Here is a 20414-nt window from a genome sequence, read left to right as displayed (position 1 = left end):
ACACAATGATGATTAAGAGAGGCAGAGAAACGCGCAGTAGAAATGAATGGGGTGTGCTGCTTTGTTGTTCGCTGCTTATTGATTGGGGGTCCGCATCGCTGAAACCAGTCGCACAAAAGAAAATTTAGAACTAGTCTGCATTCCTAAAACTTTGTCGTAATTTTCAAAATGAGAAAATTGTATAATCGTGTCGCAAGAATCTAACATTTTCGATATAGTGCTTTAATCACAAAATATTTTATTTTTGTTTGTGTTGCTTTTTTTCAGATTCCCCTTGACCACAATACTTAGGACAGTGTTTGACACAGAAGGACACAGGAAAAACAGTGAGAAAACACATATATAAAGAAAGTAGTGATATAGTCTTTTCCATTTATCCTGACATATGAAAATGTATGCGAAGGCCTGCACAGAATGAAACTGCATTAAGCTAATAACCGAACAACAATAAACAGCAAATAGCCTAAAATAAAACATTTAAAGCAGAAAGTAAAATAGGCTAAATAAGTAGGCATAACTATTTTCTAATAGCAAAGTTGCCCCTCTCTGACTATCTACATAATGAGTGCTTGTTTTAGAGAAATCTGATTTTCTTTTCATCCCTTTCTTTCTGTTGCCGTTACTTATCTTTCAGTCTAAACGCAGAGCTGGGTGATAAATACATTTTTCTTTTTAGCATTTTATTTAAAAGCTTTTTAATCATTAATTTAAATTAATGAATATACAAAACGTTGCCATGGAGAAGTAATACAATTAAAAGTCAAAGCAGCATCACCCTCATATCTTAAGGAAGAGAACGTACCTGCCAGTCTCCCATTTTGCCCATTAGTGACATTCTTGTCTCTTCTTTCTGAATGTGGTACATGACACAGTGTTATCTCATTGGGTCTTGTGTCCTTAAGCAAAATTCCACTTTACCTGAACAAAATCTACTCACCTGGTAATAAAAACAGAGAACCACCTCACGGCGCATGCGCTCTATTGGCACGTGTACGACAACGACACCTGAAAAGGTAAAAGTTGAGATTCCTGATACAAGAGCAGGAGCAGTGTGGCATTTCGCACTTGTTGTTTTAATTGTGACTATTAAAATATTTATAACCTCAGATATTATAACTGAGTTAGCCTACATCACGAGACGTTTACGTTTAATCATTTTCACTTTATTTACATTCACTTTTATTAAGTCATACTGGTATTTTTTCCTGTCATTTTGATCATCTAAAGAATTACTGAGCGAAAACTAAGTAAATATTCTAACCACCCGTAAATCCTTACGGGTCTGTAGGCTGGTGCCGGTCTGTGCATATCAATCTTTTTTCAACATCTTAAGAAATTAGATTTTACAATATGGGTACAATACGGGTACCCCTGTCGCTTTGTTACATTAATTTAACTGTATAAATTATTAACACATGTTAGCGTTGTAAAGTTGCAAATTAACCGAAGTAAGTGGAAGTGTCAAAGTAATTTTCAGAAAGCGGCATTAAACACAAACTGTGTGCAAAATGCATAGGCAACCTCAGTCTGATATCAATTTTGTATTCAGAGATGCCATTCTGATGTTTTTGTTTTTCTGAAAATAATCTTTTTATGACAGCACAACTTAAATGCTTACCGATAACAGGCTATGTAGAATATAAACGGACAATTAACTATTATCGTTGTTGATTGCTAATATATATTATTATTGTTGTTTGCTAATATATAGCCAAGCAGAACATCAGCTTGTGTCTGACTAAATGTCTCCGAAAAGCACCATTATAATCGAGCTCCATTAAAAATTGGCAAAATAAACAAAAATGATAGTTCCAGTATCAGTATTGACTATTGCAAATGTAATTACAATCAAAGCAGGTTTTCTTTTCATGACAGGCCAGCAGTGAAATATAAAATAGCCTTCTCTTTTAGTCTGCACATTTTAGGAAATAAAGTTAGTTCAGAGATCAAGAAAACGGGTTCCCTCTTAAGACATATAACGTTCTCTTGGGCCCTCTATTGGACAATGTTAGAAGTAGACTCTTTCTCTATCACATTTCCATCTTATCGACAAATCGACAAATTATTATCGCATTTTGCTTAATTTATTGTGGCTTAACGACAGCCTAACATATTTCTAATGTGCTAAAAATGTAAGCCGATATAGATTATTATCATAGTTCAGGCTACTTTTTTAACGAGTAGGGAAATAAATAAATAAATAAATGTAGAAAACATATGCTGAACCCTAACCCACACAAACACAACATGTTTCTAAATGTGACAGTGCGTGTGCAGGTGCAGATTTAACAAATAAGCAAGGTAAGCGGCCGCTTAGGGTTGTCCTGGGGGTCCCCACTAAATATCTAGAAGTATAAATTATACCTATAAACTATATATTACATTGTTTTCTATCATATTTTGTATAAGAGCCAAACAAATAAAATTATTACGTAATTCAATATTATTTAATATTTAATATACAATAAAATATATAATTTTTTATAATGCAATGTTATGTAATAATAATATTATGAAAAAATATCCATATATATATATATATATATATATATATATATATATATATATATATATATATTATATATATATATATATATATATATATATATATATATATATATATATATATATATATATATATATATGAGTGCATTTCAGGACTTGGGGCCTATGGCTGGAGTTGCTTAGCCCCCTACCCCCCAATCAATGAATCCGCTTGCAACGACTGCAGAGACCCGCGACAAAAGACAAACGTTTCTCATTTGGTCATCTGGCGCCATCTAATGTGCATTTTAAAAAGTGGCAGAAGATTAAACTGGAACTATTTAAAAATAAAAATAAAAACTTTTAGGCATGGCTGGAAGAAAATAATCATGGGTTATATCTGCGTACGTTTAGCTTTAAGAAGCCTTGTTGAATAAATCGGCAGTTAAGTTTTTTCTTATTTAACTTTAATGCCATACTACAAATGCTACAGTTACTTTATGTAGGTTATTGTTTTGAAATAAAAAGTAAAACGTTATAAAAATAACCGTCATTAAATTAAATTAATTAACTGGACTTGGTTGCTTCCAGATTATCTATTTTAGCTGTGCTTCCAGAAAATAAACCAATGAACAAAAACAATGACAGATTGCTGTCTTGCTAAACTGTTTGATTTCTCTTAGCTGAAGTCTTTTCATGGTGAAAAGCTGTTACAAGACTAATTAAAATATAGCACATAAATTAACACATATATAAAAATATAGCTGATATATTTGACCATGTATATATTTGTAATTCCAGTGGTTGAAATAGATATGTCTGCAGCCATTTTTGCAATATTTTGAAATATGTTGCAAATATGACATACTGTATTTTATATATCCAAATATGAACTTGCAATCCATAGTGTGTATAACTAAATTTGAATGTCGTTAATGCTATCACAACAGAGATTAAAAAATTAAAATAGAAAAGAAAAGCAGTCAACTGAAGCATTGCTGACTGTCTGTCATATGTTTTCATCAGTCCGTTCTTGTGGATTTGGCCACAGGTTCTCATTCACATCACAGTTGATGCTTTCATTAGCCAAACATCTTTGAAAGAGCTTTCTGGCATGTTGAATCCAGTCTTATGTCAGTTACAAGGGATTTCTTGCATACAGTTGGCAAACATGAAAACTTTAAAATGTGTACCATATCTGGCAAAGTATATGAGAATGAAATATATCATCTATTGATATGCAGGGTCATGTTCTGTGGTAACTGCTACCATCTGACCTGCACTGTAAAACCCAACAGTCAACTTTATCAAGTGAAATGAGTGTAGTTAACTCAAAATTTACTGAAAGTTAATTCTACTCATTTGAAAAGAGTTTTGAACTCAATGTTGAAGGTAATGAGTTAATTAAGTGCCTCATTACTTCAACTTAAATGGATTAAGTTCACAGTACTTATATAGATTAGTTTTTGAAGTTAAATTGTTTGTTTCAATCTGTTTCCTTAAATGGTTTGAGTTGCCTTAACTTTTTGGGTTATACAGTGTGAAACGTTCATGATCTAAACAAATGTGTACATCAGTTTCAATAAAACTATGCATCAAATTGCAAAAGTCGCTTTTAATTTTGTGCTTGTATCAGTTTAGTTACATAATTTGAATTTAATGACTACACTATTAGTGTCAGGTGTAGTGTGTGAGTTACATTTTGAAAGTTTGGTATTGATTTGATGCTTTGTTTATTGAAATAAAATCAATTGTTCAAAATAAAGTATCTTTGAAGTGAGTTTTGCAAGAATGTGCGATTCCGGGTGGTTCGGAGGACCCACCCCTCACTGACAAAGGTCCAGAATCTGTCCTATACAGTACATGAGCTCATTGTCCTATTTTGACTACTATGCTATCATAAATAGTAAAAATAAACCACCGAAAAAGACTTTAAGACCAGGCGGAATCCTGGTGTGACTTTAGCTAATCAGTTTTGGCCAATGCAAACAATTATTTTTCATGAGTACCATCTTTCGCTACTGAACTGTTTTAAGTATAGAGAAAACATTTGACAAGTAACTTTTATTCTAAATCTTGGACCTTATTCTTGAAAGAAAACATGACCAATAAAAAAGTGTGAAGCACCAAAAGCAGCCCATATTAAATTCAAGCTGAATACTATTTTGACTATTGTTGTTATCCATGAATTTTCAAATGCACTTTTTTTTACAAGAGAGGCTAGAAAAATTATGAAGCGCTAAATTATATATATATATATATATATATATATATATATATATATATATATATATATATATATATATATTTTTTTTTTTTTTTTTTTTTTTTTTTTTTTTTTTTTAATGGCGTTTGTTATTTGCCTAATACATTACGATAGGCTACCGTTTTTAATTTAAAACCAAATGATGATTTTGATATATGATGTTATGAATTTGTTTTTAAAAAAATAAATATTTGTTATGTTTTTTATTCCAAATATTTAGGAAATATTTTTTTGTACATCAAAAAGTGTGGTTAGGATGAACATCTGACAAGCTGATCAGCTAACAAAAGTGCTTAAAATCTAACTAAATTCAGTATTTAAATCTTATAATTAAATAGAAAATGAGACGAATAACTGCAAAAAAAAAAAATGTACATCATTTTCAACAAGCTGGCTACGGGCCTGAAAATGATTGTAAAAAAAAAACTGTAAAAGTTCCTACAGAATACACGATGGGAATACATAAAGGGAGACATTAGCAAAAGTAATTATAATTGATGCATTTCTTTAAAATATAATTATCATTCAGTAAAAGTTTAGACATTAATCAATCATAAGCAAGAAAAGGGAGGATAAAGGAAAGAAAGGAGTGGGGGTATTTATTTCGCTTTAAAATAAAAGGTTGAACCAACTTCATTTCCCATAAGTAAACAGGAGACGCAAGTACGTCACGTGCGTAAATTTTCATTGGCGTTTGTGTGTCGTTCATTATGACGTCTTACGGAACGTCGCACACTGCGAGTTGACTACACGAAGCAACCAAGGACATCCAGCAGAATATACTCTCAAGCTGCAAGTATTAGTCCAATATTAACAAACATTTTACACTGGTGTATCTTGAGTAATCAAATACGCTGAATAAACACCGTGCCGGTCTCTGTTCTCACTCTTTATAGTATAAATGCAAGCTCACGCTGAGATAAGCTGAAGTTTATCAGTAACGTTTAAGTGTGTATGTCATTCAGACAGTCACTCTTCATTGTTATAAGTGTGGTTCTATACTCTGCTTATGAATTCTACTGCAGTTGTCGTTTTTATACAGGTGTGCTTTGGCATTCAGTTGACAGGGGCTGTAAACTGTCACCGTCTGAGGTTAAAATGTGTCGATATGTGTCCACAGGTGTTGGGGATGGCAGTGGATTGGGCTGGATATGGATACGCAGCGCTAGTTGCATCTGGTGGAGTCATTGGATATGTTAAAGCAGGTAATGTGAAAGCTCGATGAATTTATTTTATTCCAAACATTTAAACCGGATATGCTAGTGATTGTTTGATTATGGTATTGTAGGTTCGTTTTAGATTGAGACATGATTATATTCAGACTTTCTCTTTAATAATATAATTTCAAAAAAGTATTAATTGCAAATTCTAAATAGTGAAATTATATTAGCAGCCAATCACTATCAAAGTACAACATTGTTAACAGTCAATTAAATAGTGCTAATGTTTATTTGAAGGCATGTCATTTCGGTCCAAATATTCAGTATCACAGTTAACAATATAGGGAGTATGTCACACTGAGGTAAAGTTGGTTTTATATTCACACATTCAGACTTTTTCCTGAATAATATAATTTCAGAGAAGTATTCTTTGCAAATTCTAAATAGCGAAATCATATTAGCAGCCAATGACTATCAAAATACAACAATGTTCAGTCAAATAAATTGTGATAATGTTCTCATGAAGTCATACTTTCATGTTATTTCATACAGAATCTTCAAAGTACCACGGTAAACAAAATAGGTAGCATGTCACAAGTTGTCACTGAACGAATGTGCGAATAAAACCAACGTTACTTCAATTAGTTTTACCCGTATGAAACTTAATCATGGTTTTAATACAAAATAATAATAAAAAAGCACAACCATGTGGTTTTTCAAATGTATTTTTTAAAATGGTTACACTTCTATTTTAAAGTAAATTTTTGTCTATAATAAAACCATGGTTAATTTTAGGAAGTGATACCTTTTGAACACTTTATTTATTTACTGTTTTATTTGGAGTAATTATAAATTTGTTTGAACAAATTAGGGGTCTGTTCTTCGTACATCGCTTAAATGATCTAAGATGATATGGCAGATCCTGGATCTTTTATTTTTGATAACTGATCTCTGGCAAATTTGGTTTTTCAAACAAGTTCGTGAATCAGATTAAAATGTCTGGATAAACTGATCTGAGATCGCGGCGTGTGTTGTGAAGGACAGATCTATCGATCCACAAAATCCTGATCAGCAATGCAATGATTGGCTGACGGCATTGGAGTGTAATGACATCATCCGATTAATATTCAATTATCCATGTGAGCAAAATTACATAAAATTAGCTGTAAACAGTTTGTTATGACACACAATAACTTTACACATTTGTTGTGAGCTGCAGGATTTACACTTTCATGTGTCAAGAGTATTCTTCATGTATTTTAATGCATATAAATGTATTTAGTTCTACAATTAGAGAAGATTTTCTTTATTATAGTAGCCTAGGCCTACTCAAGTTTTTTTAATTGGCGTAAGGAATAACTAAATTTATTTCGCATCAAAAAAGTATTTTGATATCGGTAAATGTCAATCACTGGCATATTAGCAGTCAAAACACAACCACGACTGCATGAATTATTATCCTTTTCAAAAAAAAAAAGTCGAATATTGTGCATGTACGCGTTTGTATCCAAAAAGTTAATATCAATAAATTTCTCGTTGAACCACCAGGTGGCAGCCTTTATACTATTACTTAGGAGTGCAGTTTGCGTAAGTTTTATTAATGTATATATTTTTTAACGAATGCTGTTTATATGAAATGAGCCTGCTCCCTAGCAGGTTTGAGTTACCAGAACTGTTGCTATGACAACAAGTCTCAGATGAGTTTAGAAGAACTAAACGATCTTGGATCATGTCAAATCGTCAATATTCAAATCCAGTTAATCGAGTAATCCACGTACGAAGAACGGACCCCAGAATTGAGCTATGCTGGATTTAAGTGTTGTCAGTGTTTCAGTATTCTTCCCTTTAAACTGATTTGTCTTTTAGGCAGTGTCCCCTCTTTGGCAGCAGGGCTTGTCTTTGGAGGTTTGGCTGGTTTTGGTGCTTACCAAACATCACAAGATCCTGGAAATATTTGGGTGTCTTTAGGTTTGCACTTATTTCTGGATCAATATAGGCTCTTTCTGTATCTTGAAGCAGCTTGCATGTATTTTATAAAATTAGGTCATAGTGTTTACTACAACCACATGTCTTCATCGTTTTTTTTTTATTATTATTCCCCAGCTGCATCTGGGACGCTTGCTGCTATCATGGGGAAGAGATTCTACAACTCACGCAAAATCATTCCAGCTGGTCTCATTGCTGGAGCGAGGTAACTAACACATCTCGCAGTTAATTAGTTTAAGAAAGGATATCCATTATTTTTAATCACCCAAATCCCTTATACAAAGCAGTAATTTTATGATAGCGTTGCTTTTAACAACATATCTGATCTTCACTTTTGCTGACCGAGTCCCATAACGTGCATGTCAAATTTTTTTCCATTACTAATAGCTGTTTAACTCACAAACACTCGTATAAAACAAGTTTTTTTGGGGGGTTTTGCAGTTGAACTCCAAATTTATGAGCAAGAACTCTTTCTTTAAAAAGGACATTTATTTTTTTTATTTATTTTTTTTTACACTTCCATATGGACCAAAAGTGGAAAATAATAGGTAATGCACTAAGTTGGTTGAAATCAATGGCAATATGTAATGATTCATGTTGATCTAGATGTTGACCAAGCAGTAATGGACTAACAGCAGCAGGAAAGTTATAACCTTAAACAAGTTTGCAAGGAAAGGTGCTAATTTTTGTGTATGTTTTGCATCAGGAAAATCGCTAAAATATGCTTGGTAGAAGGAGTTAATTAATACACACTTGCTTTTACTTATGCTTTAGTGCACCGTTTGTATAGAGAGGTCACATGTAACAGCACAATATATTTGTCAAGGTCTGTTACACACCACATCTTGCGTCAGTTATCTGTCCTTCACACAATTAGAAGGGAAGTGCCCCTTAAAGGGACACTCCACCTCTTTTTTCACCTCTTCTAGAGTTAAACAGTGGACTTAACCCATTTTTTGAATACATTCAGCTAATTTCTTGTTCTGGCGGCGTCAGATTTTGCTTGGCATAATGAATTGAACTGGTTTTGACCATTAACATTAGCATTTTGTTTAAAAAGTTTTGGTAATTGTCCTATTTAAAGCTCGAGTCTTCTGTAGTTACATTGTATAATAAAACCAATGGAAAATATGACGGTTTTCTACTCCAATATGACTAGAAACTATACTCTCATTCTGGCATAGTAGTCCAGAAACTTGAAACTTGGCATGATATTATGCAAACAACTAAACTAAACCATTTTATTTATTTATTTTTTTTTAAAAAAGGAAAATTACAGTGACAGTGGCTAAACACCATATAATGCTCAATATTTGGACCGATTTGGTTGGGCATTTTTGGTTTTAAGTTAAGCCACAAGTTAAGTAAAAAAAGCCAAGTTGAGTCAAAAAAAGTAAATTTCTCTCACTCAAATTATTTTTAATAATAATAAAAAAATTATTAATTTGAAATGCATTCAATTAACAAAGTACCACCTACGTCGAACGCATTCTGTGATTGTTTTAGAGAAGCTGTTTCTCTTTGAGGCATGTGAAATACAGACTGAAACGGCAATTCAAACACCTGACTGCAATTTAAAGTATGTTTCTGTTACTGATACGCAAACTAAATTTCATGGTTGAGTAAAGCAAAAAGTTTTGATGAATGACATTCTGTCTTACTGTTACTGTTTTTACCTTGATTATAGTGCACTCGTCACTTTGATTAATTCAATACTGTATTTCTGATAGAACATCAAAAACATCCTGATGTAAAGGCTTCATTTGTTCCTAACACCAAGACCAAGATTAATCATTTTAAATAATCAATGGACATTTTGTTTTAGAAATAATGTAATATTCATTGTTCATTTTGAAGGAATTTGGAGGAAGGCAGTTAAACAAAAATGATTTATTTTGTGAAAAACAATGATAAATGAACAGCAATGGTTGTAGCGTATATAAAGGTTTGAAGAAATCTTGTTGCAGAAGCTTTGATATACATTTGCATTCACTCTGCCATGGTGCTGCACTTCTCTTTTGTGGATTTGAGGTAAAGAATATTCTAGAAAACCAACTTCTCTTGCTGTGGCTGAAAGGGTCATCCCTTTGGCCTTTATCTGGACAACCTGCTTTCGAAAGATTTCATCACATTAATGGCTCACAATATTGCAAAGTCAGAGAAAACGGCAAGTTAAATAATGTTATAGGGCTATGCGCTCATATTGGCAAAATACAAAGTCTATTTCATATTCTGCTATAGCGTGGTGTTGCTAAATACATTGGTTACGGTAATACTTCATTCGTCTTATAGATGATCAATCTGGATGCAGGCAGAAATGTGAATAACAGCATGTAGAAAAAGTTGCCAGCTTGAAAGTACAATGTTTAAATTTAGCACACACACACACATATACTCACACTGTTGAAGTCAGAATCATTAGCCCCTCTTTGAATTTTTTTTCTTTTTAAAATATTTCCTAAATGATGTTTAACAGAGCAAGGAATTTTTTACAGTATGTCTAATCATTGTTTCTTCTGGAGAAAGTCTTATTTGTTTTATTTTGGCTAGAATAAAACAGTTTTTTTTTGATAGTCTACAGAACAAACCATCGTTACAATAACTTGCCTAATTACCCTAACCTGCCTAGTTAACTTAATTAAATTAGTTAAGCCTTTAAATGTCTTGAAAAAATATCTAGTCAAACATTATTTACTGTCATCATGACAAAGATAAAAGAAATCAGTTATTAGAGTTATTAAAACTGAATTGTGTTTTACAATTCGTAAAAAATTTTTTTACAAATCCTTTACAGGAGGGGGCTAATAATTCTGACTTTAGCTGTGTGTGTATACCTAAACAATTGCCCAGAATTTCTACTAAAGGTGAGAAAAAATAATAAAATATGATTGCGCTTATTTGAGCATATACTTTAAAATGTCAAAGAGAAATAATCCTATCCATGTGGTCAATATTACTACTAATTGAATATGTAGTTATCAGGATACGCAGTGACTTGTATCATGATAGATTTTTATCATATCGCCCACCCCAGTTTTCTCTGGGTTTTCAGTGAATGACTTTCCTGCTCCAATGGCACAAAAACCATCGTTATAAACCTGACTGTGAAGTAAAAAAAAAAACAAGACTCATCATAATAGTCCAAATGCCTTTCTGCTGTACTTTTGTCATAAAGCAGTTGAGAGGAAGGGGGAAAAAAGATTTAACTTTAACTACTGCTTGGTGTATTTTTAATGTGTATTTTCATTTTTGGTTGTAATGAATCCTTTAACCGTTTCTTGCAGTGTCCTGATGCTGGCAAAACTTGGAGCCGGAATGTTGCAGAAACCTCAGAAATCATGATACTGAAACAAAAATTATGTCTGCTATTGTTCAAAGTGATCATTCTTTCTGAACAACATTATTATAACTCATTGTCATTATAAGTATTTTTTGTATAAGTATACAATATAAGTTTTGTATAATTATGTACAATTAAAAAAAATCTCTAAATTAAAGACGTTTGTTTAAAATAATGGCCATCTTGTTATAGAATACTATAGTGTTTTGAGTTCAGTCCAACTCATTTTCTGCCATCTACATTATTGTGATGCTTCCCAGTAGAGCCTACAGAAAAACTGAAAGATGGACGCTAATATCAGTGATTACAGTAAAATAAAAAATAATGCTGCCTTGTAACAGTACTGAATTAAAAAAAAAAACAAGAATAAAAGAAATAAAATGTCAAAAGGGATACAAAATAGATGCAGTATATAAGATAGATTTGCCCATTTCATCGTAAAAGAACAGCAGGCATCTGAACAAGATGATGATTAGGAAGTTGATGAAACTTAAGTTTGTAAGCAGCCAGCGTTCACAGATTCTTGCCTTTATTGAACAATGAAGCAGCCATGGGCTTACACGGTGTGGTGTAGGTCTATCCTAGTCGCTCCTCAAAGGAAAAGATGCGATATGATACAGTGTGATGTGTTTATACAGCATTTCCGAGCGTCGAAAGTAGTCCCCGTGGCATTAAAACTAACGATGGCTTCCATATTTTGCTGCCCAGTCAATTCGCCCATGCACTGGCTGAACTGATGGCGCATGAGTGATGAGATTGGCAGAATTTTTGCCCAGGGCTGAGTAGCTTGTTCCTTTAAGTTGGGTTCGTTCTGCTCTCCTTTTCCATCCATCATAATCTAAAAAGAAAGAAAGAGCATTTCAAGCTTGTGCAAAAGCAAGTAAAGCTGCATAATTAAGTCCAAAGTGAACAATTTCCAAGAGCCAAATAAATATATAACATTGTATTATTATTACTTTTAAATTAAAGAGCCCATATTATGGGTTTTTGAAAATGCCCTTCCATGTAGTGTGTAACACAGCTCTAAGTGAAGTGAAATATCCAGCTAAGGCTTAAATCTGTAAGTGTAGTGTTTAAAATTATTGATTCATCTATAAAAGAGTCGACTCATAGTGCTTGAAACGAGTCGTCTTGATAACGAGTCATTAGGTGTTTCGCGATGACGCGGCTACGAAACACAAGCCTCGCCAGTACTTACGCGCGCAAACCAGGGAGATTTGAAACCTGCGGCCCCGCCCACTAACACAGAAAAAACACTAGACACACACACACAGACGCCGCCGGTCGAATGAAGTCACGCTGTGCTCAGATGGAGAATATTTACAGTCTCTACCCAAAGATGAAACTGTAAAGAGTCAGTGGTTGAGGTTTATTCACTAGTGTAAGTGCGATTAAAATTGTTGCCTCGTTTACTCTAGCTTGCAAATTATGTATTTATTGTGTTTTGTTACTTGTTAACCTGGTACAGTACACGTGGTTACTCTTTATATTCTCTTATCGCATTTAAGCCACGTTGAAAACGCGACGCGTGCCGCTTTGTTTATGGATTTAACGTTAAATGCTTTTGTGAGCTCGCGTTCCACTGCCGTTTGTCGTTGCTATGGCCATCGTAAGCTAGGAGACAGGAGACTCGTGTCGATCTCCCTAGTTCTGAGGAGGAGCCTGATGTGTGATTGTGTGTGTGAGAAAGAGCAGGTCGAGTGTGTGACGGCTAGGAGACAGGAGACTCGCGTCGCTCTCCCTAGTTCTTCTGAGGAGCGTTGTGTGTGTGAGAGAGAGAGAGAGAGAGAGAAAAAGAGCAGGTAGAGTGTGTGACGGCTAGGAGACTCGCGTTGATCTCCCCAGTTCTTATGAGGAGGGTTGTGTGTGTGAAAAAAGCCTTACAATATGAAGCGTGAATGCACTGTGACTACTTTTATATTGTTGATTAGCAGCTGGGCATTTCACTCTGTCTCGCGCTGAAGCCTGTCACTGTCGACCAATCGCAGCAAGCTGTCATTGGTCCAATCAGCGCAGATTAGCTTTGCGCTGAGGAGGGGTTTGAGAACAAATGAATCGCTGAACGATTCATATGGGAGTCGCTGGGATAATTAGGTAAAAATAAATGCAGATTATAAGACCATCAAAGTGTTGTTTGACCTTGCATGCATATTAGACTGTTGTTGGAGACCCTTACAACCTAAATATGACCCTATTTCATGTATAATATGGGCTCTTTAAAATCAAGGATTTTGCAGCATTTAATCATTCATATTATAATTATTATAGACTGCTATTGATCTAAGCTTTTACCTTCAGAGTTATCATTGACTGAAACTGTAGAGGAAGGTTTGGACTTTGAAGGTTTAGCTTTGCCAGTTTTACAGTCAGCAGTGGCAGACAGATCAACTAAGAGGGGATAGAAATGAAACAGATTTGAGTGGACAGACAGAATGAATGAATGAATGAATGTAGAAAGATACGACAGATCTGTAAAAAGCTTTTAATAAAACAAACACATGCCATATTTTGTAAAGAGCAAGAAAGAAAAAGCTAAAAACCTTGAAGGCTCTAAGAGGAATTTAAACGTTTGGGGTCTAAGAATAATGGTTTGAATAAAGGTGAACTGTGTAGATTGTGTCAGGTTTTTAAGAGTTAAACAAGTAGACCAGGGGTCACCAATCTCGGTCCTGGAGGGCCGGTGTCCATGCAGGGTTTAGCACCAACTTGCCATAACACACCTGCCTGGATGTTTCAAGTATAACTAGTAAGACCTTGATTAGCTTGTTCAGGTGGGTTTGATTAGGGTTGGAGCTAAAATCTGCAGGACACCAGCGCTCCAGGAACAAGTTTGGTGACCCCTGAAGTAGACAATCCCACCAAAATCTCAGGAGATTAATTTGAAGCAGTGTTGCCATGTCAGACTTCTCATAATATACAACTGCTTTTATTTGTATGTATTTGATTTTGATTATTATAAATTATTATTTTCCATTCCACAAAGTCAATTGCATTGTGAGTACAGTGAATTATTACATTCTTAAAATAAAACGTCATCCCTGTGAAAACTACACACTTCACCTTTAAATTCAATATGTCCAAGCCATTTAGAAAAGCATAACATGGTCATTCCAAAATGTGATCAGTCCTCAGAAAGGCAAAGTCAAAGCACAGAAATAATAAATTAGTAGATGCTGTTAAAGTGTAAAACTCTTACGTGCATGCTGGTGTCCAAGAGGAGCGAGCTGAATCCTCTGGCCTACGGAACCCACTTCCTTCTTCTGAAAGGAAGGTATGTATCCTCCAGAGAGATTGTATGTTGTAGTTACAAAGTTCCCTGTGAGCAGAGGTAACGAATTTTATTCAGTAAAGAGGAAATAACATCTAGGGCTGCACAATATATGGTTTCTGCATTGATATCGCAATGTGCGTATATGCTATAGTCACATCGCAGGATATGCAATGTCAAGTTGGGATTATATTAACCAGCCACCACAGTTCAGAACACAGGACTTGTGGGGTCGTGAAAGATTTCAAGCAAATTTAAACCAAGAAATTAGAAAGTTTTAACAAAGATTAATTGCATTTATTTATACAATAAAGACCATACAGTGTTATTTTACATTTGATTATTGAATTTCTGTACCTAAATACTGTAAAAGTGCCCAGAAAATCATAAAACAGAGTTTATTTCATGTACAGTTGAAGTCAGAATTATTAGTCCCCCCTGTTTATTTTTTTTACCCAATTTCTGTTTAACAGAAAGAAGACTCTTTCAACACATTTCTAAACATAATAGTTTTAATAACTCATTTCTAATAACTGATTTCTTTTATCTTTGCCCTGATGACAGTGAATAATATTTGACTAGATTTTTTTTCAAGAGGCTTCTCTACAGCTTAAAGTGACATTTAAAGGTTTAACTAGGCTAATTAGGTTAACTAGGCAGGTTATTGTATAACGGTGGTTTGTTCTGTAGACAATCGAAAACAAGTTTAGCTCAAAGGAGCTAATAATTTTGACCTTAAAATGGTTTTTAAAAAAATTAAAAACTGTTTTTATTCTAGCTGAAATAAAACAAATAAGACTTTCTCCAGAAGAAAAAATATTATCGAACATACTGTGAAAATTTCCTTGCTCTGTTAAACATCATTTGGGAAATATTTGAAAATAAAATAAAATGGGGGGCTAATAATTCTGACTTCAACTATATATTTTTATTTAATTGTATTCATCTCTCATTGTAATTTGTTTATTGTATTTAATGCAGATTCTCCCCTTCGAAATAATCCAAATCAATCTAACATGATATATTCTTTCCAAATAGAGTTATAAGTCATATTGTCATATTATATTTGCATCGCAAATTAGCACCAATTAGCAACACATTAGCTATGTTTCCATCCAAAAAATGGGAATTAAATTCATGCGCAAAACTGGAATATCCAACGCAATTTCACAACAATTCGTAACTTTTTGATTTAGTGCCTAATTCGTATTTATGTGCTCAATCTTTTTTTTTTTTGCTCATCACCCGATAATGGTTAGGTGCCACGCTCCCTATTTAAATTTGTACACTTTCATATGACTGAACTCGTCCGAATTTGTATGAATTAGTCATTAAATCGACAACATAAAATACTTACGTTTTCTCGTGAGATCAGGCTGGAATATCCCATAAAAGACGTGCAAATAAAGCAACGTTTCTATCCAAAGAGAGAGACTTTGCCTGATAATCTGGTGCCAAATATCTACAGAAAAATCTTTTCTTTATTTAATAACTGACTTGCACCTCGGAAGAAAATGCCGACATGCAATGAATGCGTGGTGGCGTTTGAAGGCGTGAGACGGGGAGCACAGATGCTCTTGACAGTTCTGGAGGTCGCCTAATTAATATTACAACACTAATAATGAAATGGTTAAGGCCAAAACAACACTTCAGATGTTTTACAATGTGGTCAGCCTGCTGGTTTGTCCACTGACACACATTTTTATCATCACATTAACATAAGTTGGATAAACAATGCAAGAATAAGTCCAAAGATGAAACTGCTCTAAGCAAGGGCATAGAAGAAAGAAATGTATACAACGTCTCATTTACTGATTCTAGAATGCATACAGTAAACCAAACAGACCAATGTGTTTTTCAGGTTTTAAAGTAAACTCGTCATCAGAATCAACTGATATTTCTTTTATTTATTTATTTTTTAATCAGTCAACAAAGGTTGCAAAAAGGTACCCATGAAAAGTTCAAATCATTTATGGTTTGCACATAATATGGTGAATGAAAGTTTAGACTAAATTCTTATATATCTTATAAATCTTATAAATACTTATCAACAAGAAATATATTCATTTTAAAGGGCCATGAACACAAGGATCTCAAGGCCGTGACACAGCTTAGAAATTTATTTTCAAATCGGCGGAACGAATTTGCTTGAAATAACGCAAAAATCAACCAAATTCACTTTTTTTTGAGAAATAAATTCATCCTAATAGTGTTTTTAGCAACGTGGGACATATATATGACTGTCAACATATATATAAGAAAACCACCAAGTACAGCGCAGTTCATTTTAACATTTGACGCATTCTAGAGAACGTAAGCATGAGATCTTAAGAATGGATGCAAATGAATTTGAAGGTATTGATGAAGTCTCAGCTTGAACTCATCTCTGATATGAGGTGCGTGGCTGTGTGCTCACCTGGGCTGATTCTGGACATTGGTGCTCCTCCAATGGGCGCAAGAGGTTTACTCATCAGAGCTGAAGTGTCCCAGAAGTCTTGTTGAGACTCCTTGTTACTCAAAGACTGTGTGTTCTTGCTTATTAACCCTAGGATAGACACAATCATTCTGTAAAACCTCAGATTTATTTAAGGAAAACAGCCTAATAGTTGCTGACTTGAGTAGCAATTTGCTGCGTCGAAAGATCATTTGATAGAATTTTTCAGTGATTTATGTTTAGTGAAGGGAAGCAATGAAGCTCAATGAGGTTCAAGTTGCAAAAACAGTTATAAGTGATGTAATTAACATAGAGTCGGTTGAAAATCTATTAAAACTGGTAGAAATGTTGAACGAATCGCGATACATTTCTTTCAACAGAGGGGGCGCTGTGTTTACAGGCACAAACTCGCTTTACCTGCACATCAGCGCGCCAGCAAGAGGTGTAGCGGCAGAGTAAAATGACAGCAGTGAAGTGCGCCAGACAAAACACAAACTGTGTGCAAATACTGCAAAAATACATTGGCTTACACTAACTGAAGAACGAATCTGATGCACATATAAACCGCCAGCACAGTAAAAAACGTCTGTCACAGACGTCTACAAGCAAAAACACTATTACAGTTTTCCTCAGTGGCTTTGGTGCATTTCTCAGTACACTATTTACATTTGCACAACAGTTAATGCATTTCTTAAAACAATTAGTGATTTTTGCACATCATAGTAGCAGTTTCTCATTCCTTCCAACAAATTGCAAATGCTTTTGGACATGCATCAACTGCTTTCATACAACTCTCTGCTGTTTATAACATTATCATTTGCTTATGTCATGTCAGTCAAAATTAACCAAACTTGTGAATGTTGAATAGTCATTACATATAAAATTAACTGTAATTTCATTACTCGAGTCATTACATACAGAAATGTTGAATAGTTGTCAAAATCTGTCAATTTTTAAATCTTGTTTTTCCTGAAAATGTCTTCTAAAATGAACAATTTAATGAATGATTTACAGACCTGTGTATGTTGTAGGTTCAGTTCCAATATGTACTGCCATATTATATACAGTTGTGCACAGTTCTACCCAAAGGAAGTTATGTTTGTTGTAAATACGTGTGTATTTATTCTTTTGCACAATGCTGTGAATAAATTAGAATTGCAAAGAGCAAATGCAGTAAAACTGTGAAACATACATATTCAGTGTCTTGTACTCAGATACCTCACTAAATGCAGTGATGTCTAACTTAACTATAGTTTTCAAATGGCTGTGCAAATAGTATATAGTGCTGTCTTTAGCATTTTCAGCGAGTGTCAACAAAATCTGACTTTATTGCTTTAAAAATATATACAGAGTAAACTGACATAATGAAAACATGACAGCCATTTGACTATCTTGTTCATAAACAATGGTGTCTTTCAATCTCGATGACTCTGACACTTTCATTGACATCAATACTTGCTTTGGGGGAATGAGCTCTCCATTTTGAGCAAGTGACACGCTTTTGCAGGTTATCAACTAGGTTTTGCAGTTTGTACTAATTGTTTTTAGACATACATTAACTGTTGTGCAAATGCAAATAGTGTTGTGAGAAATGCACCAAAGCCACTGAGGAAAACTGTAATAACCCAAACCACACGGACCGGATATCTTGCAGCTCCACTTGCTTCGAGTGCTACGGAGATCACAGTGCATCAGTGTTTTCATATGAAAGTGTGAAGATGTTTTTCAGACTGAATGAGAAAGGTGTTCTGTTACAGAACCAGCTATTAGACTATTTTACCCTCTCCTTTTCAAATTAGTTTATGCATATGTTAATAATTTGCTTATTAATATTGAATATTTAAAACTGTTGAAGTTTATCTCTTCTTAAGTGCATCACACTGATACTTTCATTCATTCCTTTTCTTTTCGGCGTAGTCCCTTTATTAATCTGGGGTCGCCACAGCGGAATGAACTGCCAACTTATCCAGCCCATGTTTTACGCAGCGGATGCCCTTCCTGCTTGAAATCACTGGGAAACATCCATACACACTCATTCACACACATACCCAGTGGACAATTTTAGCTTACTTAATTCACCTATACCACATATCTTTGGACTTGTAGTGGAAACCTACGCGAACGCAGGGAGAACATGCAAACTCCACACAGAAATGCCAACTGACCCAGCCAAGGCTCGAACCAGCGACCTTCTTGCTGTGAGGCGACAGCACTACCCACTGCGTCACCCACACTGATACACTCTAATTAATTATACAAGTAATATTAATTATTCACCTTCATAATCATGTTCAACTCCTCTGTCTACTCTTCTATATTAGTCATTTTATAATCAGTTGTTTTTATGCCAGTGGCCAGTCACTTGGAGTAGAGGTCCTATTGGCCACCTCTGCACACAGCGCTCTCTGGTTTAGGAAAGGCTTTTCTCTCCACACCAGCCATTTCAGTCCTCAGTGAAAGAGATTTTTCATCAGCAGGGGACATCGTAAATGTGCAAAGATCTCAGCTTATGCCAGAAAACACAGATATGCTGATATTTATTTTTAAAAAACATAAAATCCCAGCACAGACACAGTTTTAGTTTGTTTATATTTATGTTTACTAAATTGTGAATCGTGAGATTAGTATGGTGAATCGCATCGAATCGTAAATCAGGTGAATCGTTACATCCCTAGTTATAAGTGATGCTACTTTTATAAATATATATACAATTGAGGTCAGAATTATTAGCCCCCTGAATTATTAGCCCCCTGTTAACTTTTTTCCCCAATTTCTGTTTAATGGAGAGAAGATTTTTTTTCAACACATTTCTAAACGTAATAGTTTTAATAACTCATCTCTAATAACTGATTTATTTTATCTTTGCCATGATGACAGTAAATAATATTTGACTAGATATTTTTCAAGACACTTCTATACAGCTTAAAGTGACATTTAAAGGCTTAACTAGGTTAATTAGGTTAGTGTAATTAGGTAAGTTATTGTATAACGATGGTTTGTTCTGTAGACTATCGAAAAAAATATAGCTTAATAATAACTAATAATGTTGACCTTAAAATGGTTTTTAAAAAATTTTAAACTGCTTTTATTCTAGCCAAAATAAAACAAATAAGGTAAAATTCTGGACTTTCTCCAGAAGAAAAATTTTTAATCAGACATACTGTGAAAATTTCCTTGCGCTGCTAAACATAATTTAGGAAATATTTTAAAAAGAAAAAAAAAAATTCAAAGGGGGGCCAATAATTCTGACTTATTATATATATATATATAAAAGTAGGGCCAGACAGAATCTGCAGCCATTTTTTTTGCCATTTCTGCGCAGAAAATTGCAAAAAAAAAAAAAAAAAGTCTGTGGATTTTAGTAGAAGAACTAAATACTTAAAAATTTAATATGTGAAATAAATTTTTTTATACCTTTTTAACTTTTGTTTAATGCTTACACTGTAAATCAAATTAGATCCACCTAGCAAGTTTCT

At 34.1% G+C, this 20414-nt stretch overlaps 2 protein-coding genes across 7 annotated transcripts in view; one reads left to right on the top strand and one right to left on the bottom strand.

Annotated features, from left to right (window-relative positions):
* Positions 1-5453: 5453 nt before the first annotated feature.
* Positions 5454-11270, top strand: tmem14ca (transmembrane protein 14Ca). Of its 3 annotated transcripts, none has more exons than XM_056450439.1 (5): positions 5454-5540; positions 5869-5955; positions 7777-7878; positions 8014-8101; positions 11181-11270. In XM_056450439.1, exons 2-5 carry the CDS (start codon positions 5880-5882, stop codon positions 11236-11238), a joined length of 324 nt encoding a protein of 107 aa, XP_056306414.1. In that variant the 5' UTR covers positions 5454-5540; positions 5869-5879; the 3' UTR covers positions 11239-11270. The 3 variants fall into 3 exon arrangements, with proteins under 3 accessions (XP_056306414.1, XP_056306415.1, XP_056306413.1); XM_056450440.1 differs by having other exon boundaries at positions 5471-5546; positions 5871-5955; XM_056450438.1 differs by lacking the exon at positions 5454-5540 and adding an exon at positions 5710-5792 and having other exon boundaries at positions 5871-5955.
* Positions 9772-20414, bottom strand: part of mak (male germ cell-associated kinase) — a 41263-nt gene continuing 30620 nt past the window's right edge. For 3 of the 4 annotated variants that reach the window (XM_056450434.1, XM_056450433.1, XM_056450436.1), the window contains 4 exons: positions 16921-17049; positions 14433-14552; positions 13529-13624; positions 9772-12074 (listed from right to left, as the gene is read on the bottom strand). In XM_056450434.1, coding sequence (XP_056306409.1) covers positions 11914-12074; positions 13529-13624; positions 14433-14552; positions 16921-17049 — 506 coding nt within the window. In that variant the 3' untranslated portion in view covers positions 9772-11913. The remainder of the gene's footprint in view (positions 12075-13528; positions 13625-14432; positions 14553-16920; positions 17050-20414) is intronic. The other variant, XM_056450435.1, reaches the window with a different exon arrangement.

This window comes from Danio aesculapii, chromosome 24 (assembly GCF_903798145.1).
Source record: "Danio aesculapii chromosome 24, fDanAes4.1, whole genome shotgun sequence".
NCBI classification, from domain to species: Eukaryota; Metazoa; Chordata; class Actinopteri; order Cypriniformes; family Danionidae; genus Danio; species Danio aesculapii.
Note: the sequence above shows the minus strand (reverse complement) of the source record. Positions and strands in the feature narration are given on the sequence as shown.

What these genes read in the sequence shown, in the direction of transcription:
- tmem14ca (XM_056450438.1), top strand. Translation starts at nt 5,760, where the DNA reads ATGAATTCTACTGCAGTTGTCGTTTTTATACAG. An exon ending in CAGTTGTCGTTTTTATACAG is followed by an intron (nt 5,793 to 5,870) that starts GTGTGCTTTGGC and finishes ATGTGTCCACAG; the next exon opens with GTGTTGGGGATGGCAGTGGA. An exon ending in CATTGGATATGTTAAAGCAG is followed by an intron (nt 5,956 to 7,776) that starts GTAATGTGAAAG and finishes TTTGTCTTTTAG; the next exon opens with GCAGTGTCCCCTCTTTGGCA.